At 45.3% G+C, this 21,681-nt stretch overlaps 1 protein-coding gene across 3 annotated transcripts in view; it reads left to right on the forward strand.

Annotated features, from left to right (window-relative positions):
* Positions 1–18,678, forward strand: part of GGACT (gamma-glutamylamine cyclotransferase) — a 355,212-nt gene extending 336,534 nt beyond the window's left edge. For all 3 annotated transcript variants that reach the window (XM_069205069.1, XM_069205067.1, XM_069205068.1), the window contains exon 5: positions 18,078–18,678. In XM_069205069.1, the coding sequence (XP_069061170.1) occupies positions 18,079–18,540 (462 nt within the window). In that variant the 5' untranslated portion in view covers position 18,078 and the 3' untranslated portion in view covers positions 18,541–18,678. The remainder of the gene's footprint in view (positions 1–18,077) is intronic.
* The last annotated feature ends 3,003 nt before the right edge of the window (positions 18,679–21,681 follow it).

Raw genomic sequence — 21,681 nt, forward strand, 5'->3', positions numbered from 1 at the left:
TTCTCTCAGATTACCAAAACAGATGGTGATATTGCTGTGGCACAAAAGCAGCACCGCCTTCAACAATGGATGATTTAATCACTGGAATTGATTCAAATGGATTACTGGCATGCCTCATACTTGACTTCTTCATCGCCTTTAATTCTCTTCATCTCTACAGAGACATGGAATTGGAGCAACCTTCATAAAAATGAACTTTGTATCTGTAGTTTTGCTAGACCTTTGCATCTGAGTCTGGTACCTACCTCATAATACTCCCTGCAAGGCAAGTTTTTTGCCAGCTTGTCAATAACAGGCTGGTGCATTCCTGCATGGATGTGGCTCAATAAGGGACAGATATAGGAACTGTTCAATGTAGCATGCTCACAATAACTATTGGCTTTTTACTTAGTGTAGCACAGATATGTTGCAGTGTATTTACAGGCATCAATATTCTCAGTTCATTGGCACACAATTAACTCAGGAAGAAGGAATGGTATTTTCGGAAATGAACCTTTGACTTACCTGTCACACACTACAACTTACCTTGTGATTACCCACTAAACAGTCCTTAAATTGTAAAAAAAAAAAAGAAAAAAAAAAATGACGGGCCTAAACTTTGGCTCAGTAGTCTGTGCCAGGCAATTTCATATGCTGGGAGAGCCACATACCAAGACTGCCTAGACGTGATTTTAACTTGTGACACTGTCATTTACCGCCAGACACACTGTGCCTCTTTATCTAGCCTTTGCAGTTGTCTTGCAGTTGTCAGTTGCTGGCTCAGAAGCAGAAGCTGAGCTGCCGGTGTTCGGTTGCAGCTGGAATTCACCTCAACCATTGGCTGGTGCTGCCTGGCCTCTTGGTGTCAGCAGGAGGTCTTTGTCTGGCGAGAGCGTGGGTGCAGAGACCTCAGTTAGTAGCAGCCTGCAGTGTTGTGGCCAGTTGTGAGAGTGAGGATAACAGAGGGCGGTCACGGATGGTGGTCAGCTTCTGAAGGGGCTAGTGTTGCCAGGGTGTCAGAGGTTGGCAGGAGGACTACAGCCGTGCGGGGGGGGGGAGGTATGAGTAAGCAGAGACTTTAGTTTATGGCAACGCACATTGTAGTGGGGACTCTTGTAGCCCCTTTGCAAGCTACACAGTTGTGTGGCAGCTCGTTTTGAGGGCAGTGATGAATGAATTTCTTGGTTGAGACCCTCAGATCTCCTGGCTAAATTGTCCCCCCCCCACCATCAGATATGGGAGCAGGAGTGGAACTGGCCAAATCTTTGTAGCAGAAGAAGCCATAGAGAGTGGCAGATGTTGGACCAGCCAACTAAGATGATATGCTTCTCTAGGAGCATACATGTGAGGACTTATACACAGCCCATGACTATAGTTGCTGTCTGATCCTAGTGGGGGAGGTAATTTTTGTGTCTTGTGTTGAAAGGAAAAGGGATCCCCCTATTTTTATATTTGAGCCTGCAGAGCATTACGGAAAACAACTGTCATCGATAGCGGCTGGACATTGGTTGGTCTTCTGGTACACAGGAGCATAATACTGCACCAAAAGGAATGTGGTGAGGTGAACATCCTGAGTGAAGGCAAGGTATGTGGCAAGAAGTGTGGAGGTTCACTTGTCACTATTGAGTGAAGATACAAAGAGGAGAGCAGTATGTGGTTTTCAGCAGAGACCAGTTGAGATCTATATTAGATACTCAGTACTACAGAAGCGGGTGGTGTGCTCATGCCCCTGGTGTGGGGCCCTTTCCTTCCTTGGTCTAGCAGTCGGCCTCATCCTTGTGCTGTTCTCTAGATTTGCGTAGCCGTCCCTGTAGGCTAACAGATGTGGGTGGTTGGTCACGGTGATCATAGGGCAGTGGGCCAGAACCCAGTGAAGGCAGCACCAGTGCACCTTGTGAGTGAGGGCCCCCTTCGTGGTGAAAATACTCTACTGCCAAGTGCTCTTAAGTCATCAGACCCGAGTAATGGATACAGAAAAACTACAATCCACTAGGCGAGTGCTAAGGTCTAATAAGATACAATTGGATTACAGAGGAAAAACACAATCTCCTAAGCAGGGTAAAGGTGATCCTGAAGTCCCCCTTGATGAACAAGGATGCTGAATTGGGTATAAACTGTTCACACCAAATGTTTAATACTAGATCACCACTATTGGAATCAACAAGAAATTTGGTGTCCAAATATGTTTTTTACAGCTAAGAGTAGTAGGAATATGCAGCAACATTCTCGAGTAGATATGCCTGCAAAAGAAAATGTTAATTTAAGGGCCCAAAAATTATGGACTTTACAGATTTATTTGGCCTACGTGAAGGCTCTCCTAGTCCCAGATTATCATCATAGCAATACTTAACAGGGCCAACATTTCATACCTTGATAGGCTCAAGCCTCAGATCTGAGGGAGTAAACTCTATTCTGTTGGAAGTAAAATACACTGTACCTGCTTCTTCAAAAATCTGTAATTGGCAGATTCTTGGTGAAGAAATTTCTCCTTCTTTGTCTAAAGGCGATTATATCTACCCAACAATGTTTTCTGCCTTATTGTGTGTAATATTGTTATGCAGGGGACCTAAAAAAGTATCTTAGAAGCATTGGTTGTGCTAAATAAAAATCAACCGACTCATACCTTACTATTGCAAAACATAAATGGGGAGCTACAAAAGGTGAACACTTGCTTGACCATTTCAGTAGGAGTAGTAAATGATTCTTCAGACATCCAGCATAATGATGCTTCAAGAAATTTGATAGAAGATAACACGATCTAATATGGTTCAACATTCAGGACTTTATTACGAGTTCGGCGGATGCTTTAGGCCTCTCGACGAACTTCCAACAGGGAGGTTGCCGCCATAGTGGCTACCTCCCCGCCGGCACATTAAGAGTTTCTCGCTAAGTCAGCGGCCAGCAACCTTGGTTTCCCCCTGCTGGCCTAGCAGGAAACACCCTACAGCATTGTCCCCGGCTCATAGCTGAGCCAGCGTCAATACTGTTAGGATGCAGGGTGCACCTGCACCCTCACAATGTTCATTGTATGCAAAGCAGACAGCGAACATTGCAAGGGTGCTGGCCCAGGGGACCCCTGCACTGCCCTTGTCAAGTGCATGAGCTGCACCTGTTCTCCACTAGCACTTTTCATGGCTGTGCTACCGCCATGAAAAGGCTGGCAGAGAACGAGGTTGTAATCCCCAGAAAAGCGCTGTTTGCAAGGCTGCTCTGGCAGATTAGGACCACCGCAACAGCCAGCGGTCCCACTGCGGCACAACCGGCGTGTTCAAAATATGGCGCTCTGAACATCGCATTGGCAGAAGTCCGACTGCCATCTGCGAGTCTGGCGGTCAAGTGACCGCCAGACTCGTGATGAGGCCCTAAATCTCTTATAAAGAATCAAGGGGAAAGGGGGCTTAATATATTTATTGGCCATGCTTGTGAAACACGTATTTTACAATAGTGGGAATCAAAAAAATCCCCGCTAAGTCTAATTTTTTCTTATGGAGAAATCAAAGCAAATTACATTAGAGAGAGCAAAGTAGAACAAAGAAACAATCTGTGGCCAAAAAAGGGAAGTAAAGGCCAGAACAAAAAAGGAGTCAACTGAAGAGCTTTCACTGCCAATTAACAGTGAGAACCGCAAAGTTGATGGTACAGCTGCAAAGGAAAAAAGAAAGAACTTGGGTGGTCCAAAACTGACCTGTAAAATGCCCAGTCAAAAATGAATAGACCCTCTGCTCAAAAGAATATCATTCACACATGGGAGTTAAAGTTGTACTCCGACAATGAATCAAATTATCATAAATGAACAAGGCCATATTTACAGTTCAAGAGAATTATGGCCACTATTCTCTGGTGTTTGATATCCCCTGCAAAGGGGGAAAAAAACAAATCTCTGAACTGTCTGAATTTAGTTTGTTGGATCTAAAATCTGTGGGTTTTGTATCAAATAAAGAAGTGAATTATCCAACGTTGACTTAATTTCACTTCTGAATGATAATATGGGGCCTGATTTAGATGTTGGCGGTAACGGTCCCACCGTGGACTAACTGAAAACCCATCCACCGCCATGACGGTCCGCCCACCGTATTTAGATGTTAGCGGTCCCATAGACGAAAGCCCCCATTGAAACCACCACCTACACCAAGAAACACTGCCTGCGTCAACAACAGGATGGGTAAAAGTGGCTGCCGGCAGGACCCCATCCACCCTTCCCGCCTTGCAGAATTGGATGTGCCTTACCCCCAAGCAAAAAAGTGGCAATCTGGCCTCCATCTCTGAGTTGGCGGACTGGGGAGCCTGGGGGAGAGAGGTGAATACTCACTTTTTTCCCATTCCATCTCTGTCTACGACTGGACAACACCTGCCACCACTGCTGCCACTGTCCCAGGGATAAAACACTACCCCTCCCCATCGCTGGACTCGCACATCGCAGGTAGGGTCGCCACATTGCCAGGGTAAAATTGGATGGGCAATGCATTGGAGGTCGAGACCACTGCAGGCATATACATGTCACAGTGATCTTTTAAAATCACTGTAACATGCATATGTCGTGGAGACAGTTGTGTCACATGTGGCTGAGGACACAATGACACAACACCCTTGCCACACACATGCACAGCTGTCATTGTGGTGTCATCATTCATTGCAAAATGTATGCTGGCACCACAATGACGGGACACTCACACTTGACAATGGTGTCCATGTGTGCGCATTGCAAGGGCACCTGTACTGCAGGTTTGTACTATCTGCTGTGTATGTGAGACAATACGTGTATGTGCATGTGTGGGGATTGGCTGGTTCAGGTGGAGGAAGCTTGTAGGAAAATGGCCGTAGTTGCTACCTTCCCCCCCACACTTTTTGCCCTATATTGATGCGGACTTGATTGAGAATGTGGTGGGACCCTGATAACTAGGCCCCAGCACCAGTGTTCTTTCACTAAAAATGTACCATTGTTTCCACAATTGGCACACCGCTGGCACACAGATAAGTCCCTTGTAAAAGGTACCAGTGGTATCAAGGGCCCTGTGACCAGGGAAGGTTTAAGGGCTGCAGCATGTGTTGTGCCACCCTAAGAGACTCCTCACCTAACACATGCCCAATTCCATTGCAGATTGTGTGTCTTGGTGAGGAGAAAAAGGCAAAGTCGACATGGCATCCCCCTCAGGGTGCCATGCCCACAAAATACTGCCAGTGGCATAGGTAAGTCACCCCTCTAGCAGGCCTTAAAGCCCTAAGGCAGGGTACACTATACCACCGGTGAGGCCATAGCTGCATGAGCAATATGCCCCTACAGTGTCTAAGTGAGTTCTTAGACATTGTAAGTGATTTGTGGCCATATTAAGTATATGGTCTGGGAGTTTGCTAAAACAAACTCCACAGTTCCATAAAGGCTACACTGAATACTGGGAAGTTTGGTATCAAACTTCTCAGCACAGAAAACCCCCACTGATGCCAGTGTGGGATTTATTAAGAAATGCACATAGAGGGCATCTTAGAGATGCCCCCTGTATTTTACCCAATCCTTCAGTGCAGGACTGATTGGTCTGTGCCAGACTGCCACTAAGAGATGAGTTTCTGACCCCCTGGGGTGAGAGCCTTTGTGGTCTCTGGGGCCAGAAACAAAGCTTGCACTGGTTGGAGGTGCTTCACACCTCCCCCCTGCAGGAACTGTAACACCAATCGGTGAGGCTCAAAGGCTCAGGCTTTGTGTTACAATGCCTCAGGGCACTCCAGCTAGTGGAGATGCCCAGCCCCCGGACAAAGCCCCACTCTTGGCAGCGAGTCCAGAGGGATAATTTAGAAAAACAAGGAAGAGTTACCACCTCAGTTAGGACCGCCCCTAAGGTATCCAGAGCTGAAGTAACCTCCTCCTTGCAGAATCCTCCATCTTGGTTTGGAGAATCAGGGCCAGTAGGGATAGGTATGTGCCCCATTCCCCAAAGGGAGTGGGCACCAGGAGGGTGTAGCCACCCTCAAAGACAGTAGCTATTGGCTTCTGCCCTCTAACCCTGAAAATGCCCCTTAATCTTGTATTTAAGGGCTCCCTGAACCCAGAGAGTCAGATTCCTGATGACCTCAAGAAAATGACTGCAGAGCTGAAAACTGTGCAGAGAAGAGAAGGAGACAACAACTAACTGGCCCCAGCCCTACCTGCCTGCCTCCTGCTTCAAAGACCCTGCAAAAGAAAAGCGATCCATTCTACAGGACCAGCGACCCCTGAAAATCCTTCAAGGGACTGCCTGCATCACAGAGGACCAAGAAATTCCCGTGGACAGCGGACCTGTCCAAAAAGAAGAACAGAATAAGAAACCTCTTCTGAAGGACTCCCACCTCACTCCAGAAGCGTGAGTCCTAACTACTGTGCACCTGATGCCCACGGCCCGAGTCCAGGTGGCCCAACTGACCACAGAGGACCCCCAGGTGATGGCGACCAAGTGCCCACCCTGGGTTGACCTCTTCACCCTTCCACGACAATGCCTGCAGTTGGAATCCCGAGGAGCCCCTGACTGCGACTGCCCTGGATGAAGATAACCGACCCCAAAGGACCCACTGCACCCGCAGCCCCCAGGCATTGGAGAAATCGACACCTGGTGCAGCGACGGCCCTCTTCCCTGTCTGACCGATGGTGTGCCCGAGACACCCCCTCTCTGGACCTCGCCTGCAGCGCCTGAGTGACCCCCGGTATCCCCTTATAGAGTTTCTTTGGAAACCTGACGCCCTGTTTGCACCCGGCTGCCCCAGTGCCACTGAGGGTGTGGGTTTGGTGCCTACTTGGGGCCCCTCCAGTGCTCCTCTAATCCCCCTGGTCTGCCATCCGAGCCACGGGTACTTACCTGCGGATAGACTGAATTCCGAGTACCCACTGTCTCCTTAGGGGGCCACGTTAATTTGGCTCCTCTTTGACCTCTGCACCAGACTGGCTCCGTGTTGCTGGTGGTGGGTGTTTGGAGTTACCTGGAACCCCCAACGGTGGACTACCTTTACCCAAGAGACTGGAACTGTAAGTCGTGTACTTACCTTTAAAACTATAATTTATTTTCTTCCCCCAGGAACTGTTCTAAAAAACGCAGTGTCCACTTTTAAAATAGATATTCTCTGTTTACTTAAAAACTTTTCTTTGCTAAAATGAAACAAAGTTACATTGATATCTGTGTTGAATACTTACCTGCAACAGTAATTGTATTTTAACTGAATCTTGTGGTTCTAGTAATAAAGTAACAAAATAATATTTTTCTATACAAAAACCTATTGGTCTGGAGTTAAGTAATTGAGTGTTTGTTTCTCTTATTGTCTCTGTGTACAACAAATGCTTAACACTACCTTCTGATAAGCCAAACTGCACAACCACACTACCACAAATAGAGCATTAGTATTATCTATCTTTGCCTCTGTCAAGCCTCTGTGGAACCCCTGGGTGATGTATTTGTGTCAGTGTCTGTGTCACTTGCATGTGAGATCGATGTTGTGCATGTTGTGTTGCCGTGTGACACATTCAGGTAAGTGTTGTTGTGTGGCAGATATTATTTTGATGTGCCTGGTCGTGGTTGTATGTCAGCTTGTTTGTGTAGCTGAGTGTGTAGTTGTTTTGGTTGTTGTGGTTGCCTTGTGTGTGGGTGCAGTGTCAATGGTGTGTGTTGTCAGTGTGTGTTTTCAGCATGTACAAGTTGTGTTGGAATTGTAATGGATGATGGTGTGTATGTAGTGTGGTATATAGGGGGTCATTCTGACCCTGGCGGCCGGTGGCCGCCAGGGCCACCGACCACGGGAGCACCGCCAACAGGCTGGCGGTGCTCCCACGAGCATTCTGACCGCGGCGGTTCAGCCGCGGTCAGAAGCGGCAAGTCGGCGGGCTCCCGCCGACTTACCGCTGCTCGGGGGAATCCTTCATGGCGGCGGAGCGCGCTCCGCTGCCATGAGGATTCTGACCCCCCCTACCGCCATCCTGTTCATGGCGGGAAAGCCGCCATGAACAGGATGGCGGTAGGGGGGGTCGCGGGGCCCCTGGGGGCCCCTGCCGTGCCCATGCCAATGGCATGGGCACGGCAGGGGCCCCCGTAAGAGGGCCCCGCAAAGTATTTCAGTGTCTGCCTTGCAGACACTGAAATACGCGACGGGTGCCACTGCACCCGTCGCACCTTCCCACTCCGCCGGCTCGATTACGAGCCGGCATCCTCGTGGGAAGGGAGTTTTTGGAGACCGCCCGCCAGCCCAGGGAAAAACTCATAATACCCTCCGCGGTCTTCTGACCGCGGAGCGGTATAATGGGGGCGGAATTCTGGCGGGCTGCCTCCGCCGCCCGCCAGAATCAGAATCACCCCCATAGTGTGTAGTGCAGGGGGACATATATTGCTAAGTACAGTGTCTGTGTGTCACCTACATTGTACAAAGTCCATTTGGCCCCACCGCCGTCTCCCTCTGTCAGCAATCCGTCGCCAATTCTCGGCCTGCATAGCTGTAACATCTAAATACGGTGGGCGTAACACAGTCGACTTGATGGTCTTCTCGGGTCCAACGCGGCTTGGCAGTAACACCACCGAGATGTAAATCAGGCCTATAGTAAAGCAAAAGAGAGTTTAGATTCTTTGGGGTTGTCGGTGAGCTTAGGTACTCTAATGCATCCACCAAATATTCAGTCTTATGAGGTGTTGTGCCATCAAGGAGACTTGGTGACCCATCAACTTTGCTTTAATTAGCACAGTTTTTATTACAACCACCCCAGAAATGTGAGTCACTAGGACTCTAGTCAACCCAGTACAACTATAGAGAATTTGAGGGTTGTGCTAACCAATGAGAGACAATTAAATGAAGCTTGGTCTAGATTTTCAAATGCAAATAATCACTTCTCTCCCTTAAGCGACTGTAATGAAAATTTCCCAGCAAGGTACCTTGTACATAGGATACTGAATTCTCAAAGAGTCTAAAGTTCTGCAGTTGGAATATACATGGTTATAACCAGTGTGTTAGGACAGGTAACTTGCAGTCAGTTTTAGATGTATAACATCTTAACCTCGTGCAGAAGACTTGGGTTTGAGAGAATATGAAAATTGAAGGCTTTGTATCCATGGGCAAACCTGTGTCATGCTAGGGGAGAGGGCAGATTGTGTGTGGGCTTTTTAACACTGGTATCTGCAAGAATCCTAAGAAAGGTAGGGAGGATAAAACTAGAAGCTTGTGGCCATATATTTCAGTTGTTGAAATTCAGACAGAACAAAATCAAACTGAAATTTTAATTCTAGCCAATGTATACCTCCACAGAGGTATAAAGTCAAACTTGATTGAGTTTTTGGAAGCACTGGAGGCAAAGTTGTTGATTTGACTTTAGGAGGTTATTGTAATTGTAGCAGAAGATTTAATAAAAAAAATGATCAAATAAGAGCATTCAGTTGTATAATATTCCTCTTGCTAACTACCCAGCTGGGGCTGTTGTGAATAATTTGAGTATTGTTTGTGATTGGTTGAGAAGGAGCGGCCTAATTAGCTTAAATGGTGGTTTTAACTTTGATGATCCAGATGATGCAACCATCTGGTTTGTCTATGTCCTCCACCCAATTGATTATGCTTTTGTCACATGCAACAGATGTAAGTTATTTCATGATTTTAAGATAAAGCACCAAGAAGGAAGTGACCATTGGTTCTTACAGGGGGCACTTATATTAAAGGAAGCAGTTCTAATAGAAAAGTTATTAATGTTACATATATGCTTCCCTCATAGATTGACCACCTGGCATGATCCAAAGCAATTACAGGTGCTTAGAAAATGTAAATTTTCCTATGCACCAGGTAATAATTCTAATGCCTTCTTTAATAAATTAGATTGGGTCTCATCTCTCTGTCTTCGGAATTTTCTGGCATCAGCAGGTAATGTATGGAAGAATGCTAATAATAAATATAACAAAGGATGGTTTGAAGACGCGTGTAGGAAACAAAAGAAAGAGCTAAGGAAATTACAACAATCCTGTAGGAAAGGCCCAGTGGAGGTGAATGGTAACCATATTATGGGGTTGAAAAAAAACATATAAGTATTTGATCATAAGCAAGATAATGATCTTTTATAATAAGTCATGGAGTGAAATGTTGGATGTTATCCAGACAGGGGAATCAGAAACAATTTAAGGGGGTTTTGATTCACATGCATTATCTCCTTCATATATAATATCAGAAAAGGACTGGGGTTTACATGTATATAAATAAAAAGTATCCAACTTCAACTGGTCTATTGTCAATTTGAAAGTAGAAGTCAAGACATAAATATTTAGGGCAGCCTCCTAATGCCAATTTGAAGGGAATGAATATTTGAAGGAAGTTAGATCTAGAGCCTTATTACAGGTTGGTTCCTTGTTGACGTTTAATGGTGTATATGGAGGACTGCCATATACACCACTTTTTATAGCTTGTTTGCACAAAATCCCTCCATAAGCACTTGCCAGGTCTAAAATATTCCGTAAAGATGAAGGGAACATCCCAGACCCGGTGGAGAATTCATGTTTAAAAAGAGTTTTAAGTCATCAAAAAGGGATCATGATTCAGAATATTCGGAGCAAATTCAAACTTACTTCTTGGGCACATATGGCAGGAATCAGATTTTTACAATGTTTACATAATTTTACTCAAACAGTTAGCCCAGAGTGAATATCACAGATTTATTGGTTTGAAGCTCAATGTAGTGAGCCCAGGGTCTTAAGATGTATGTACAAAATACTGAAAATCATATTCTATGTGCATGGTCTTCGTCAGTTGATCTTTTTCCCCATTAGAAGCTACTTCGAGAAGGTATATCGATTGTGTCCAACTAAGACATGATATATTTACCTCAAAAACCATCAATTGTTATGACTCGTTTGCTCTGTGTAATTCTGATATGTACCCATATCTCTTTTATTTGCCAGAACCCTCACCTCGTCAAGAAATGTAAAAATGTTAAATAGGGTTTGATACATTTATGGCAGTCCCCAGTTTGACTGAAAAGAATTAGAGAAAATAAGTCCACTGTATATGCACTTTAAAAAGAAATGCACCATTCATGTGTAAATTGATTGTCCACCTCTGGAAAATAGGCGTTGGACGTTTTTAAAACCTTTATTTTTAGAGTATGGTGTTCAGACATGACTTACTTCAATTGATGTTTTAGCTAGTATTCAATTTTTTTAATGTGACAGTATGTTAGGGACGTGTTTTATGATCTGTGAGAAATACGGACATTCATGAATTCAATTTATTTTATAATGTGGTGATGATATGGTGGAGAAATATGAATACTTTTATATTTGATTTTACACTGTAGTGTCAAATTGCATTTTATTGGTTTTATGGATAGGTGTCTACATCCAAATGTTATTGATTCTGATTCTGCCAGGTTCTTTGTCACTTTCTCCCTTTGACACATTTTTACATATTTCTGTTCTTCCTTTTCCCCCTTTTGTGTATTTTCTCTCTCTTGTTCTGGAACAAAGTCTGATGGGAAAAATAGGTGCAGGACCCAGGTGCAAGTTGGCTCTACTTGCACCAACAAGCTAAAATTAAGCATTGCCATTAAGACTAATGTTTTGGGACCTGTACATAAGGGCTGCCTGTCCCATGAATATTTTGCAGCATCCCATTGGGTAAACTAAAATTGGCAACCTAAACAACAGAAGAGATGGCTATGAGCCAATAAATGTCCAGTACCCAGGCTCCAAAATCCCTAGTACAACAAGCAGTGGAGGATCTGTTCCTGTCAGAAGACAAGGAAGGAAGAAGGGTGGATGGAGAATGGGAATCCTAAGGATTATTACTTGGTGCCCTCACACATCCCTGGGGATGTCATGCTTCATCATTGGGCATGCTCCTCGTAGGGCCAGCGCTGCAATGCCCCATGGGCCCCCAAAACGGTCGTTTTGGCAGAGAGATATTTATTTGTATGCTGTCTGATGAGAGATGTCTCATCATACAGCATGTCTGAATATGTGTGGTGAAGTGAGTATGTGTAGTAAAGTGAAAGGAGGTTAAAACTGTCTAAGAGATACCACTGGATTTTAATATGGTGGTTCTCTTGGCAGGGTTAAAAAAAACAATCAGATTGGGGCTACTACGGGCTGGTGATGTACCCATGTAGCTTAAATCTGTGACTGTGGTCAGGTTGACATGTTTTGCGCCAAATGGCCCAAAAAAGAATCAGCGGTGCCTCTTCAGGACTTTAAAAAAGGGTGTAACCCTACCCCACACGTATGATGTGATGTGCATATGTAGGGATTCACATAGAAGGACATACCTGGTTTAATGAAAGACAAAAATTGACCGTCCAACTCTTTGGATCAGTTAAATATGCCAATGCTATAGCATATGTTTATGTCAATGTGCTTTATAGTGTTGCTCATTTCAATGCTATTTCCAAATTATGCCATGTTCTTTGTGTTTTCTTTGAATGTTTTAGTGTCACCTTAAGCTTCATTTTTGTATTTTGTTATTTTACCATTGCAGGATTAGGTTTCCTAAGGAGTATGCGGTCATTGTTTCTAACTTGTCTTACCGTGTGTATTTCATGTTCCACTTGCCTTAATCTCCCACATAAGGTTGCTATCATCATTATAAACAAGAGCATGTTTATTACAATGTGCTAATTCTCCTGTTTGGGGGCAGTTGTGGGGATGACTTCATAATGAGCTTCTACTTTAATATTACTTGTCAATTTGTGCATATTCACAAAGGATTTTTGCACTAAGGGCCAAATATATGAGGGCCTAGCACCATCCAATGCCACATTAGCATCATTTTTTGTACGCTAATGTGCGTCAGGCATAATGTATGCAAGGGGGGGTGTTCCGACGCTGGGGGGGGCAAAAAAATGGCGCAAAGAAACCTAAGAGATTTCTTTGCGTCAGTTTTATCAGCATTTTTAATGCCTGCTAAGAGCAGGCATTAAAAAGAGCCTCCATTGTGTTCAGTGGGCCTCTGGGTGCTTTGCAGGATTAGCGTCAACATTTTTGACACTAATCCTACAAAGCGCCAGACTAGCATAAAAAATTATGGCGCTAGTCCTCCTGACTTCCCCATGGTGCGCTGTATTGTAAGTACGTTGTACACATATTGGCATTAGGAGGCGCTAAGGGACGCAAGAAATGTGTGCTGCACTAGATGCAGCGCCACTTTTCATAAATCTGCCCCATAATGTTTCTAGACCACTGTAAAAAGAACAAGCATTGGCAAAGTAACTGGGTCTCTGTTGTGAAACCTACTGATTTGCCAATAAGTGTTGCTTTCCTAGTTTGGTGCTGCAGGTTTGTGTGCCTCTGCAGCGGCCATCTTGGAATTACATTTTGTTAAATACAAAGGTCCATATTTATGAAAAGTTAGCGCCGCCTTAGTGTCATTTTTTTTTAATGCTAAAGCAGCACCAACTTAACTCCATATTTATATTTTGACGCTAGACCCGTCATTGCAGCAATAGTATGCAAGGTAGGAGTTCCCTTCCAAAAAATCACGCTAGCCCCCTAGAGCCATATTTACCTCCCTATCCTAAAATGATGTTCAATTAGGAGGCAGACCCACAAAATGACACTAAGGCCGATTAGCGTCAAATTTTAACGCCTGGTCAGACCAAGCGTTAAAAGGATGTTAGGCACATTTTCAAAGGGAAACATCATGGAGTACACCAGGGTGTCATTATTTTGGGTGCAAAGATGCCCCCCCCAACCCCCAGAATCACCACCACCCACACCACAGGGACACTACGAGTGGTGGGAGCCCGTCCCAGGTTAGTTTACATGATTACCTGGTGTGTGCCACTGGGGGCCAGCTGCCACTGGTTCTGTTGGGGTTGTCCTGGGGACACTAGAAACTTTTGTTGGGCATTGTGCTGTTAGTAATGTGTCCTGTGCATACTTGGACAGGGCGTCATTTTCTGCCTGCTTGTGCACCCAAGTCTAGCGTAATTCTTGGCCCACTAAAGGCATTTCTCCAAATGCCAACCAGCACCGGCTAACGTCATTTTCAATGACGTTAACCATTCCTTACCACCATTGTGTGTCTTTTTTTAAATATGGTGCATGGATGGAGCTAAGGAATGGCGTTAGCTCCCTTTAATATTTTTGATGCACAACTGCGCTAGCGCAGTTATGCGTCATTTTCCCTAAATATGAGTGGAAAGAACTCAACCATGGATGCCTACACATCCATGCAACTGCCTTACTTTATTTATATTTGAACAAATCATGTTCAAATAGGACTGCTGTAGATGCTATTTTGCATATGCAGCAGTCATTTTTTAAAGTGATTTGTTAAAATAAATCACATCCATTTGAAGATGCCCACTGCGAATGGTTGGGGGCCATCTTGAAACTGTCAAACTGTTTTAAGATGGCCACCTGACAGTAGAGGGGTGGGCAGCAAAAACGATTAAAAAAATACAGGGGCTTGGGGCAAGAGAATACTAATTGTCGTGCGAAGAGGTGGACAGGCGAGGAGTGGAAGCACAAAGGAGTAGAACCGAAAATATTCCCGCTAATGAACGGCAAAGCAGTAAAAGAAATCCTCATCCTAGCATAACACAAAAAATAATGAGGGAAGCCATTAAATTAGGAGCTGGGAGATGGATCACCCTTGTGTACATAAATATTTCTAAATGGAATAGAAGAGAGTGGTAAGAGCCTCCATCACAATTGTGACGAAAATGTTACTTTAAAAATTCACACAACGCAGCACAGCACAGCAACTAAAGTTCTTGAACTGCGCCATAGTGCAGGGGTGTGTGCATTCTGTGAGGAATAGTTTTTATTTTGAAAGTGGATCGTTCAAGTACAAAAACTATCCATTAAAACCTTTCCTGCTTTGTATGCCTGCTGTACAATGCAGCACGCATGCAAAGTAGTAAAACAAGGAAAATAGAAAACCTTATGCAATCCTCGGGGATGTGTATTATTTTGGCACAAATCCCTGTCCAGAAATGTTTGTAGATAGGGATTTGTGTCAAAATGCATACAGTGGTCCTGGGAAAGCCTTTGAACTACCCATGGAATGCTTCTTGATGCAAAGCAGCACATAAAGGAACTTTGCGTTGCTTTGGAAAGTTATCCAATGCAGATCAAGATTTGCGCTGGAATGTAAATACCATCATAACACTTTGCATTGGGGTTGCATTACATAAGTAATGCACACCTGGGGGCATATTTATAAGTGCTTTGCGTCACATTTGCACCACACAGTGTGGTACACGTGTGATGCAAAGCTCTAAAACAGATTTATGAACTATATGACTTAGCGTTACTGTTTTGTTTGATGAGCGTATATTGGGCAGCCGCCTGTTGCGGTACTTGCCCTGGGGAGCGGGAGTTGGGGGAAGATGTTTTTGTTACAATACATGCGCAGGGGACTGGATATATTTGAATTTCTACTAAAAGCACGCATGGGGTGGAGAAATGGTGCAAGAATCGAGGGTCACCGGAGGAGGGTGGCGATCTTGCATGCCCCAACACAAACACATGGATGGACTGCAAGTTAATCATTTGGAATATCCGGGGGATGGGGTCGCATGCCAAACGTCATAAGATCCTGTCTTATCTAAAGAGAAGAGCGGCACACATAGCGTTGCTCCAGGAGACACACCTTACTACTGGGGAGGCGGATAAATTGAGGCGTAGATGGAGGGGGCAGCTCTTCGCCACAGCACATTCGGCATATGAGAGGGGGGCATTGATTTGGATTAGGGCTGGGGTCCCGTTTGAGCCCCTAGCAACAGATCTGGACCCAGACGGCAGATATGTTATAGTGGAGGGCAGGTTGCAAGGCAGGCCCATAATGCTAAATTGTATATATGCACCTAATCAGGCACAGAATGCATTCTGGCAGGTGCTCTCTGGGCGTATGGCCCGGCATTCCGGGAGCCGCCTCATCGTAGGAGTCTTCAATTGTGTGCTGGACACTGGACTGGACCGCTCCCTTCCCCATTGTTGAAAGTGGCAATTACCTTTTGGAAAACTTGCCTCAGGCGTACTGGGGTGGCGGTACCCTACTCCCCTGAGTTCCTGCTGACTGCCGTGCCTCTGGGAGTGCCGACCCGCATTCTAGATAGAGGCAAGGTGAGGGCTTGGAGGCAGGCTGAAGTGTTGACACTAGGGGGCCTCTTCCACGAGGGGGTTTTACACACATTTGAGGGGTTGGTAGACGACGACGGAGTTCCAGGGGGACAGTTTATGACATACCAGATGCTGGTACTAGCTATCCAGAAATTATGGCCCACAGTGAATGCAGAGCCAGAGACACATGCTATATTCCATTTAATATTAACAGGAGGAAAGGATAGACGACTGGTCATAAAGCTCTACGAGGTTCTAACTGATACTACACTAAAACCCTTGCAGACACTGAGGGTGAAATGGGAGGAGTTAGGGGGCAGAGAACTGACAGACACAGAATGGCAGAGAGTGCTAGCATACCCCCGGAAGTTGTCTAGAAACACAAGGTTTAGATACATCCAATACAACTATGTCCACAGAACGTATCTTACCCCTCACAAACTGAGGGTAATATAGGGGGGGAGCATAGGGACTGCCCTAGGTGTCAGGCGGTGGACCCGGACTTTGGGCACATGGTCTGGGAATGTTCTAGTATACAGAGGGGTTGGATCGAAGTGTTGGAGGACTTGGGGGAGACCTTAAGGACGCGGCTGGAGCCGGTCCCTCTATTATGCATGGTGGGCTTACATGAGTGATCCGCGTCCAAGAAAGTGGGAAGTGGATTTCTGGATCTTGCCCTGGTCCTGTTCAGATGCTGCATTGCAATGGCTTGGAAGTCTCAGGCGGGGCCACGGGTCGAGGACTGGAGGAATGATGTCTCGAGATGGGCCCAGGCTGAACAGCAGGTGCTGCAGGGAGAGGAGGCGAGGGGGGCACGGACAAGACCGATGGCTCCACTGCGGACAGAAATAATGGAGGCTTGGGAGGCGGGGGAAGAAGGGGTCACTAGAACATGGGGAGGCAGAGACGATAATGGTGGCGGACTGAGGGGGTGGGAGACTGGGAGGGTCGGGGATGAGAGGGAAGGACAGCAAAGAGAATAAGCCGGGGGTACCACCCCCTTCCCGAGGCTTTAGCCAACTCGTGGTGCGGGGTGAGGGACGCTATAGTGTATAGATAATAGAGCTAGCCATGGTAGAGGGATGGAGCCCCCACCTGTGCAATGGGATAGACCCTATGCACGACAAAGAGGAGGGAAGACGCCGGAGGTGACTTCATCACCAGAGTGCATTCGATACAATAGAAGGACCTGACCCCAATATGCCATATGATATAATAACCTGCGCATAGTTGGATTCATTCGTTGTTTTCTTTGATTGTTTATTATCTTTTTTATCCTCTGCCTTCAATAATTGCCTTATCTCTCATCACCTGGCTGATTGTAAAGAAGAAAGTACACCTGTAACTATGGCTATTACGACTAAAAAACAGATTTATGAAGTCATGCAAAGCCACTTTGCATGGCTCTTAGTAGCCTCATAAATCTAGAGTCACGCATCACAGCGAAAATCACTGCTTTGCACTACTCTGCCCTGAGTAGGCATTGCATGGACATTGCTGTGGGTGTTCCTACACAACTCTCATGGATTTTGACGCATTCCCAGATTTACAAGGACTCCCAGGAGAAGCGTAATGAGGAGAAATACCTTTATTTCTCCTCATTCTTTTTATGTGTGCTGCATTCTGTAGGAAAGGACAGGAATGTGCCCCATTTACTTAAATGCTGCCCATTCCTGCCTTTTCCCTTGAATGCCGTGCAGCACAACAAGAACACTTGCTGCGCTGCACTGTGTAACTTGGCCATACATATGACCCCTGGTTCAAAGCGTTAGTAAATCCGGGCCCCTATATCCACCAGAAATTCAGTTTATGTAAGGGACTCCAAACATCATTTCAGATTTTCAACCTTTGTGAAGCTCCCTAGTTCGCTTGGCATGTTTGAAACACTGCACAATTAATATGTTGTTAACTTTGACAACCCCATCTCCACCAAGTGTTTTTAAGGAATGAATATGAAAATACTGATGAGCAGGTCCAATTCACACTGATGTTCAAGAAAACGTCTAATTCTCTTTGCTACCTCCTTTTTAATTATTTTTTCTGTTTCTTTTACCTTTTATGCAGAATGACGTACATCTTTGTATATGGCACACTGAAGACAGGACAGCCCAACCACCATATCATGACTGATGGTGTTCACGGGAAAGCAAGGTTCCACGGCAGGGGGCGCACCGTAGAGAAATATCCCCTCGTGATTGCAGGAGCCTATAACATTCCATACTTAATCAACACTGCAGGCACGGGACACCATGTTGCAGGAGAGATTTATGCTGTGGATGACCTGCTGCTGCAGTACCTCGATGAATTTGAAGGATGCCCTGACATGTACCAGCGTATTCTTGAGAGAATTAGAATAGTAGAGTGGGACGGTGAACCTGAAAAGAGCACCGCTGATAACAAGATTTTGGACTGCTTCATCTATAGCACAACTACATACCAAGCAAATTGGCTCAATCTCCCCATGTATGAAAATTATGATTCTTTGGGTCCCCATGGTCTTGCTTATGCTGAGCGGGATCAACGCTAATACTTCTAAAAGCAAAGTGGATATCAGCATCTTTCCAAGTACCCTCTATAATGCAGGACTTCATTTATGTATATATCACAGTAGATGGAGAGTTACCCTGGTGCTGAGAGACATCAATTGCCGTTTTGACCTCTGTGGGTTCATGTTGTATACATTATTAAGTGGCGGATTGGGTGGGGGAACACTTTATTTGACATACTTTACAAACTTCTATGCAATATGTTGCACTATGAAAAGTAATTCATCCTTTTATTTGAGACGTGAGGTTACTGACCAGCCTTATACACAGTTGTGGCTCGCATCTCTTAAAAGGGGCGCGTGCGGCTCGACAGGGAGAGGAAGGGGGACAGGGGAATTGGGATTCATAAAATGTTTTTTGTTTTTTTAACTAACCTGAAAGCAGGCTGTGCCGCTCCTCCATCTCTGCTGCCCTCTGCCAGGGCGCTCCAGGCAGACTGCGAGCCTGTGCAGGCTCTCTCCAGCCCGGCAAGACAGTCTACTGCGCATGTGTGTTTGGCAGGCCCAAAATGGCCAGCCAAACACACATGCGCTCTGCTGGAAAGTGCTGAGCACTCTCCCTCAGTGCACGTCACCCCCCTAGCCCTGCCCCTTTCAGAACCAAAGGATTATAAACATAGTTTATTATCCTTTGGTTCTGAAAGGCTTGCAGCTTCTTCTGCTGGTGGGGGCAACGCTCCTCCGCCCTTACGAAGGAGCCGCCCCTGCTTATATAGTCTGAGATCTTAACCTGAGATCCAATGTTAAGGAGTCACAAGCATTATACAGCACTGCCCCTTTTTATGCTGTGTACACCAACTGAGACTTATTTTAAAACTAACAGGCATATTTATGAGGGGTTTGGGCCATGATTGCACCACACAACATGGTACATGCATGGCACAAACCACTAAGTCATATTTTTGAAGCCACGTAAAGCCACTTTGTGTGGCTTCAAAAATATGAAGTAAAGTGTTGCCTTACTCTGCACTACGAAGGCATTCCATGGGCATTGCGTGGTGTTTCAATGCAACTCCCGTGGTGTTGGACGCATTTCCCGTGGTGTTGGACGCATTCCCAGAATTACCAACCCAGGTAAATCTGGGAATCCGCCAACATCCTACGCCTCCCCAGGTGAGGCGTAATGAGGAAAAATATCTTTATTTCTCCTCGTTTTTTCCTCTTTCTATGTCCCATAGAAAGAGGAAGAAGCCTCTCAGGATTGTTTTTGGGCAGGAAGGTGCCCCTTCCTGCACAAACCCAATCCTGAATGCAACACGGGCACCCTTGCACCATGGCCACTTTTGTTGGGAATTCTAGTGCTTCCCTCCAATCTTCTTCATCTAGGTTCCCTAAATCTAGTGCCCATCTGTCTTGTCAATGGACTTTATGTATTCCTCATCACTGTGTCCTATGTCTCTGACACCAGTTTTTTCTCAACTTTCCCGTCCAGTAACCTGTTTTCTAGTGGGGAATCTTCTTGCATTTCCTCATGTGGTGGAATGCTATTTTTGAGGGTATGGGAAAACCTTCCATATGTGAGCCATTGTGTGTTGTTCATTTGGTATTTTTTCTGTAAATATATAACCCCGCCAGTGTAGATTGACCTATGTCATCCCACCCTTTGAAGCACTGCAGTGACGAGTCTGGTACCCTCCCGCTGTGGGGTTCTGGGAGTTAGTCTATTGTGCCAGCCCATTTCTCTTGAGAGAGTCCTCCAACTTTCCACTACTCTATGCATCCGTTATCAATCACTGTTTATTAATATACCACAGCCTAAAAGTTTCAGTATTGATTGTTTAAAATGTGACGCGCTTTCAAGAGGATAAAAATCACATAGAGGTTCAAGCAGGTAGTTGTGCTAAGCAATGGCCAGTGCTAGATTTATTTAATGACTTTCTTAACCACGATCTACTGGAATATTAAAAGATTACACACAAAAATACAAGATTACGTCCTGTGAGATTTAGTGGACGTTTGATTTTATTTTTCAGTACAAGACCTGGACAAGAAGTGGTTCAATTGCAACGCTTTTAGCCAGACAGCTAGAGTTTAATAAACTGTCATGGCAGACCTGAGGGGTGTTTATTAGGGGTGGGCAGAATTTTTAATTTCGCCAGCAGGACTGGAGGAATTTAGTAATTCTGCTTCACTCTTGTAATGCGGAATTGTTAATAAATCAGCACTGTTTTGTTGTTAAACAGGGCTGGAAGAGGGAGCAGTCCCTCTGTGTTTAAAAACCACTGCAGATTAAAGTTCAAGCTGCAGTGAATTTTAAACTTAGAGGGACATCTTGAGGTCCTGTTAAAAACCATGGCTGACTTCCCTGCTGTGCATACCCCTCAGGGCCCTTACATACTCCGAGTACATAAAGGTGATAAAGTGTATGCACTGCAGTACCAAATACTAAGGGGAAGATTTATGAAAAGTGGCACTGCACTTAGTGCAACACCTTTTTTATAGCACCTCTTAGCGCCCCCTCTAACGCCACCATGTCTGCACTGCATTTAGGTGCTCCATAGTGGAAGTTAGGCACTAGCTTCATATTTATTTATGTTAATTCGCGCTTTGCATGATTAGCGTCCAAAATTTTGACGCTGATCCTGCAAAGTCCATTGAGAACAAGCAGGCGTTAAAAGTGCTGAAATAAATGACGCAAAGAAATCTCTTAGATTTCTTTGCAAAAAATGTTCGCCCCCTCTCTCCTAATGGGAAAATGGCCCTTTCTTACATTATCCCTGGGGCATGCATAATGTAGCGCAAAGGGTTACCAAGTGGTGCAATGCTTGCATTGTGCCACTGTGAAAATTTGGCACGCCGATTTCGGCCTTGTTGGGCCACATTAGCATAAAAAAGAAATGGCGCTAATGTGGCACAAAGGGGCTCTTAAATCTGCCCCTAAGTGCACTTACAGTGCATACCCGTCGGTGCCCTTACATACTCACTGCAGAGTATGTAAGGGCACCGAGTGATAAGTGCATTTGGTAATGGTATTTCTTAGTGCAAAATGCATCCTCACATCCATTTTTGGACATGAGGGTGCATTTTGTGCTAAGAAAATAGCCCCAAGTGGCCACTCCATCGTGCCATAATTCCACAGAATCTTGTGGAATTTTATTCTGCCTATTCTGCCTACCCCTAGTG

The sequence above is a fragment of the Pleurodeles waltl genome, chromosome 8 (genome assembly GCF_031143425.1).
Source record: "Pleurodeles waltl isolate 20211129_DDA chromosome 8, aPleWal1.hap1.20221129, whole genome shotgun sequence".
In the NCBI taxonomy this organism is placed as follows: Eukaryota; Metazoa; Chordata; class Amphibia; order Caudata; family Salamandridae; genus Pleurodeles; species Pleurodeles waltl.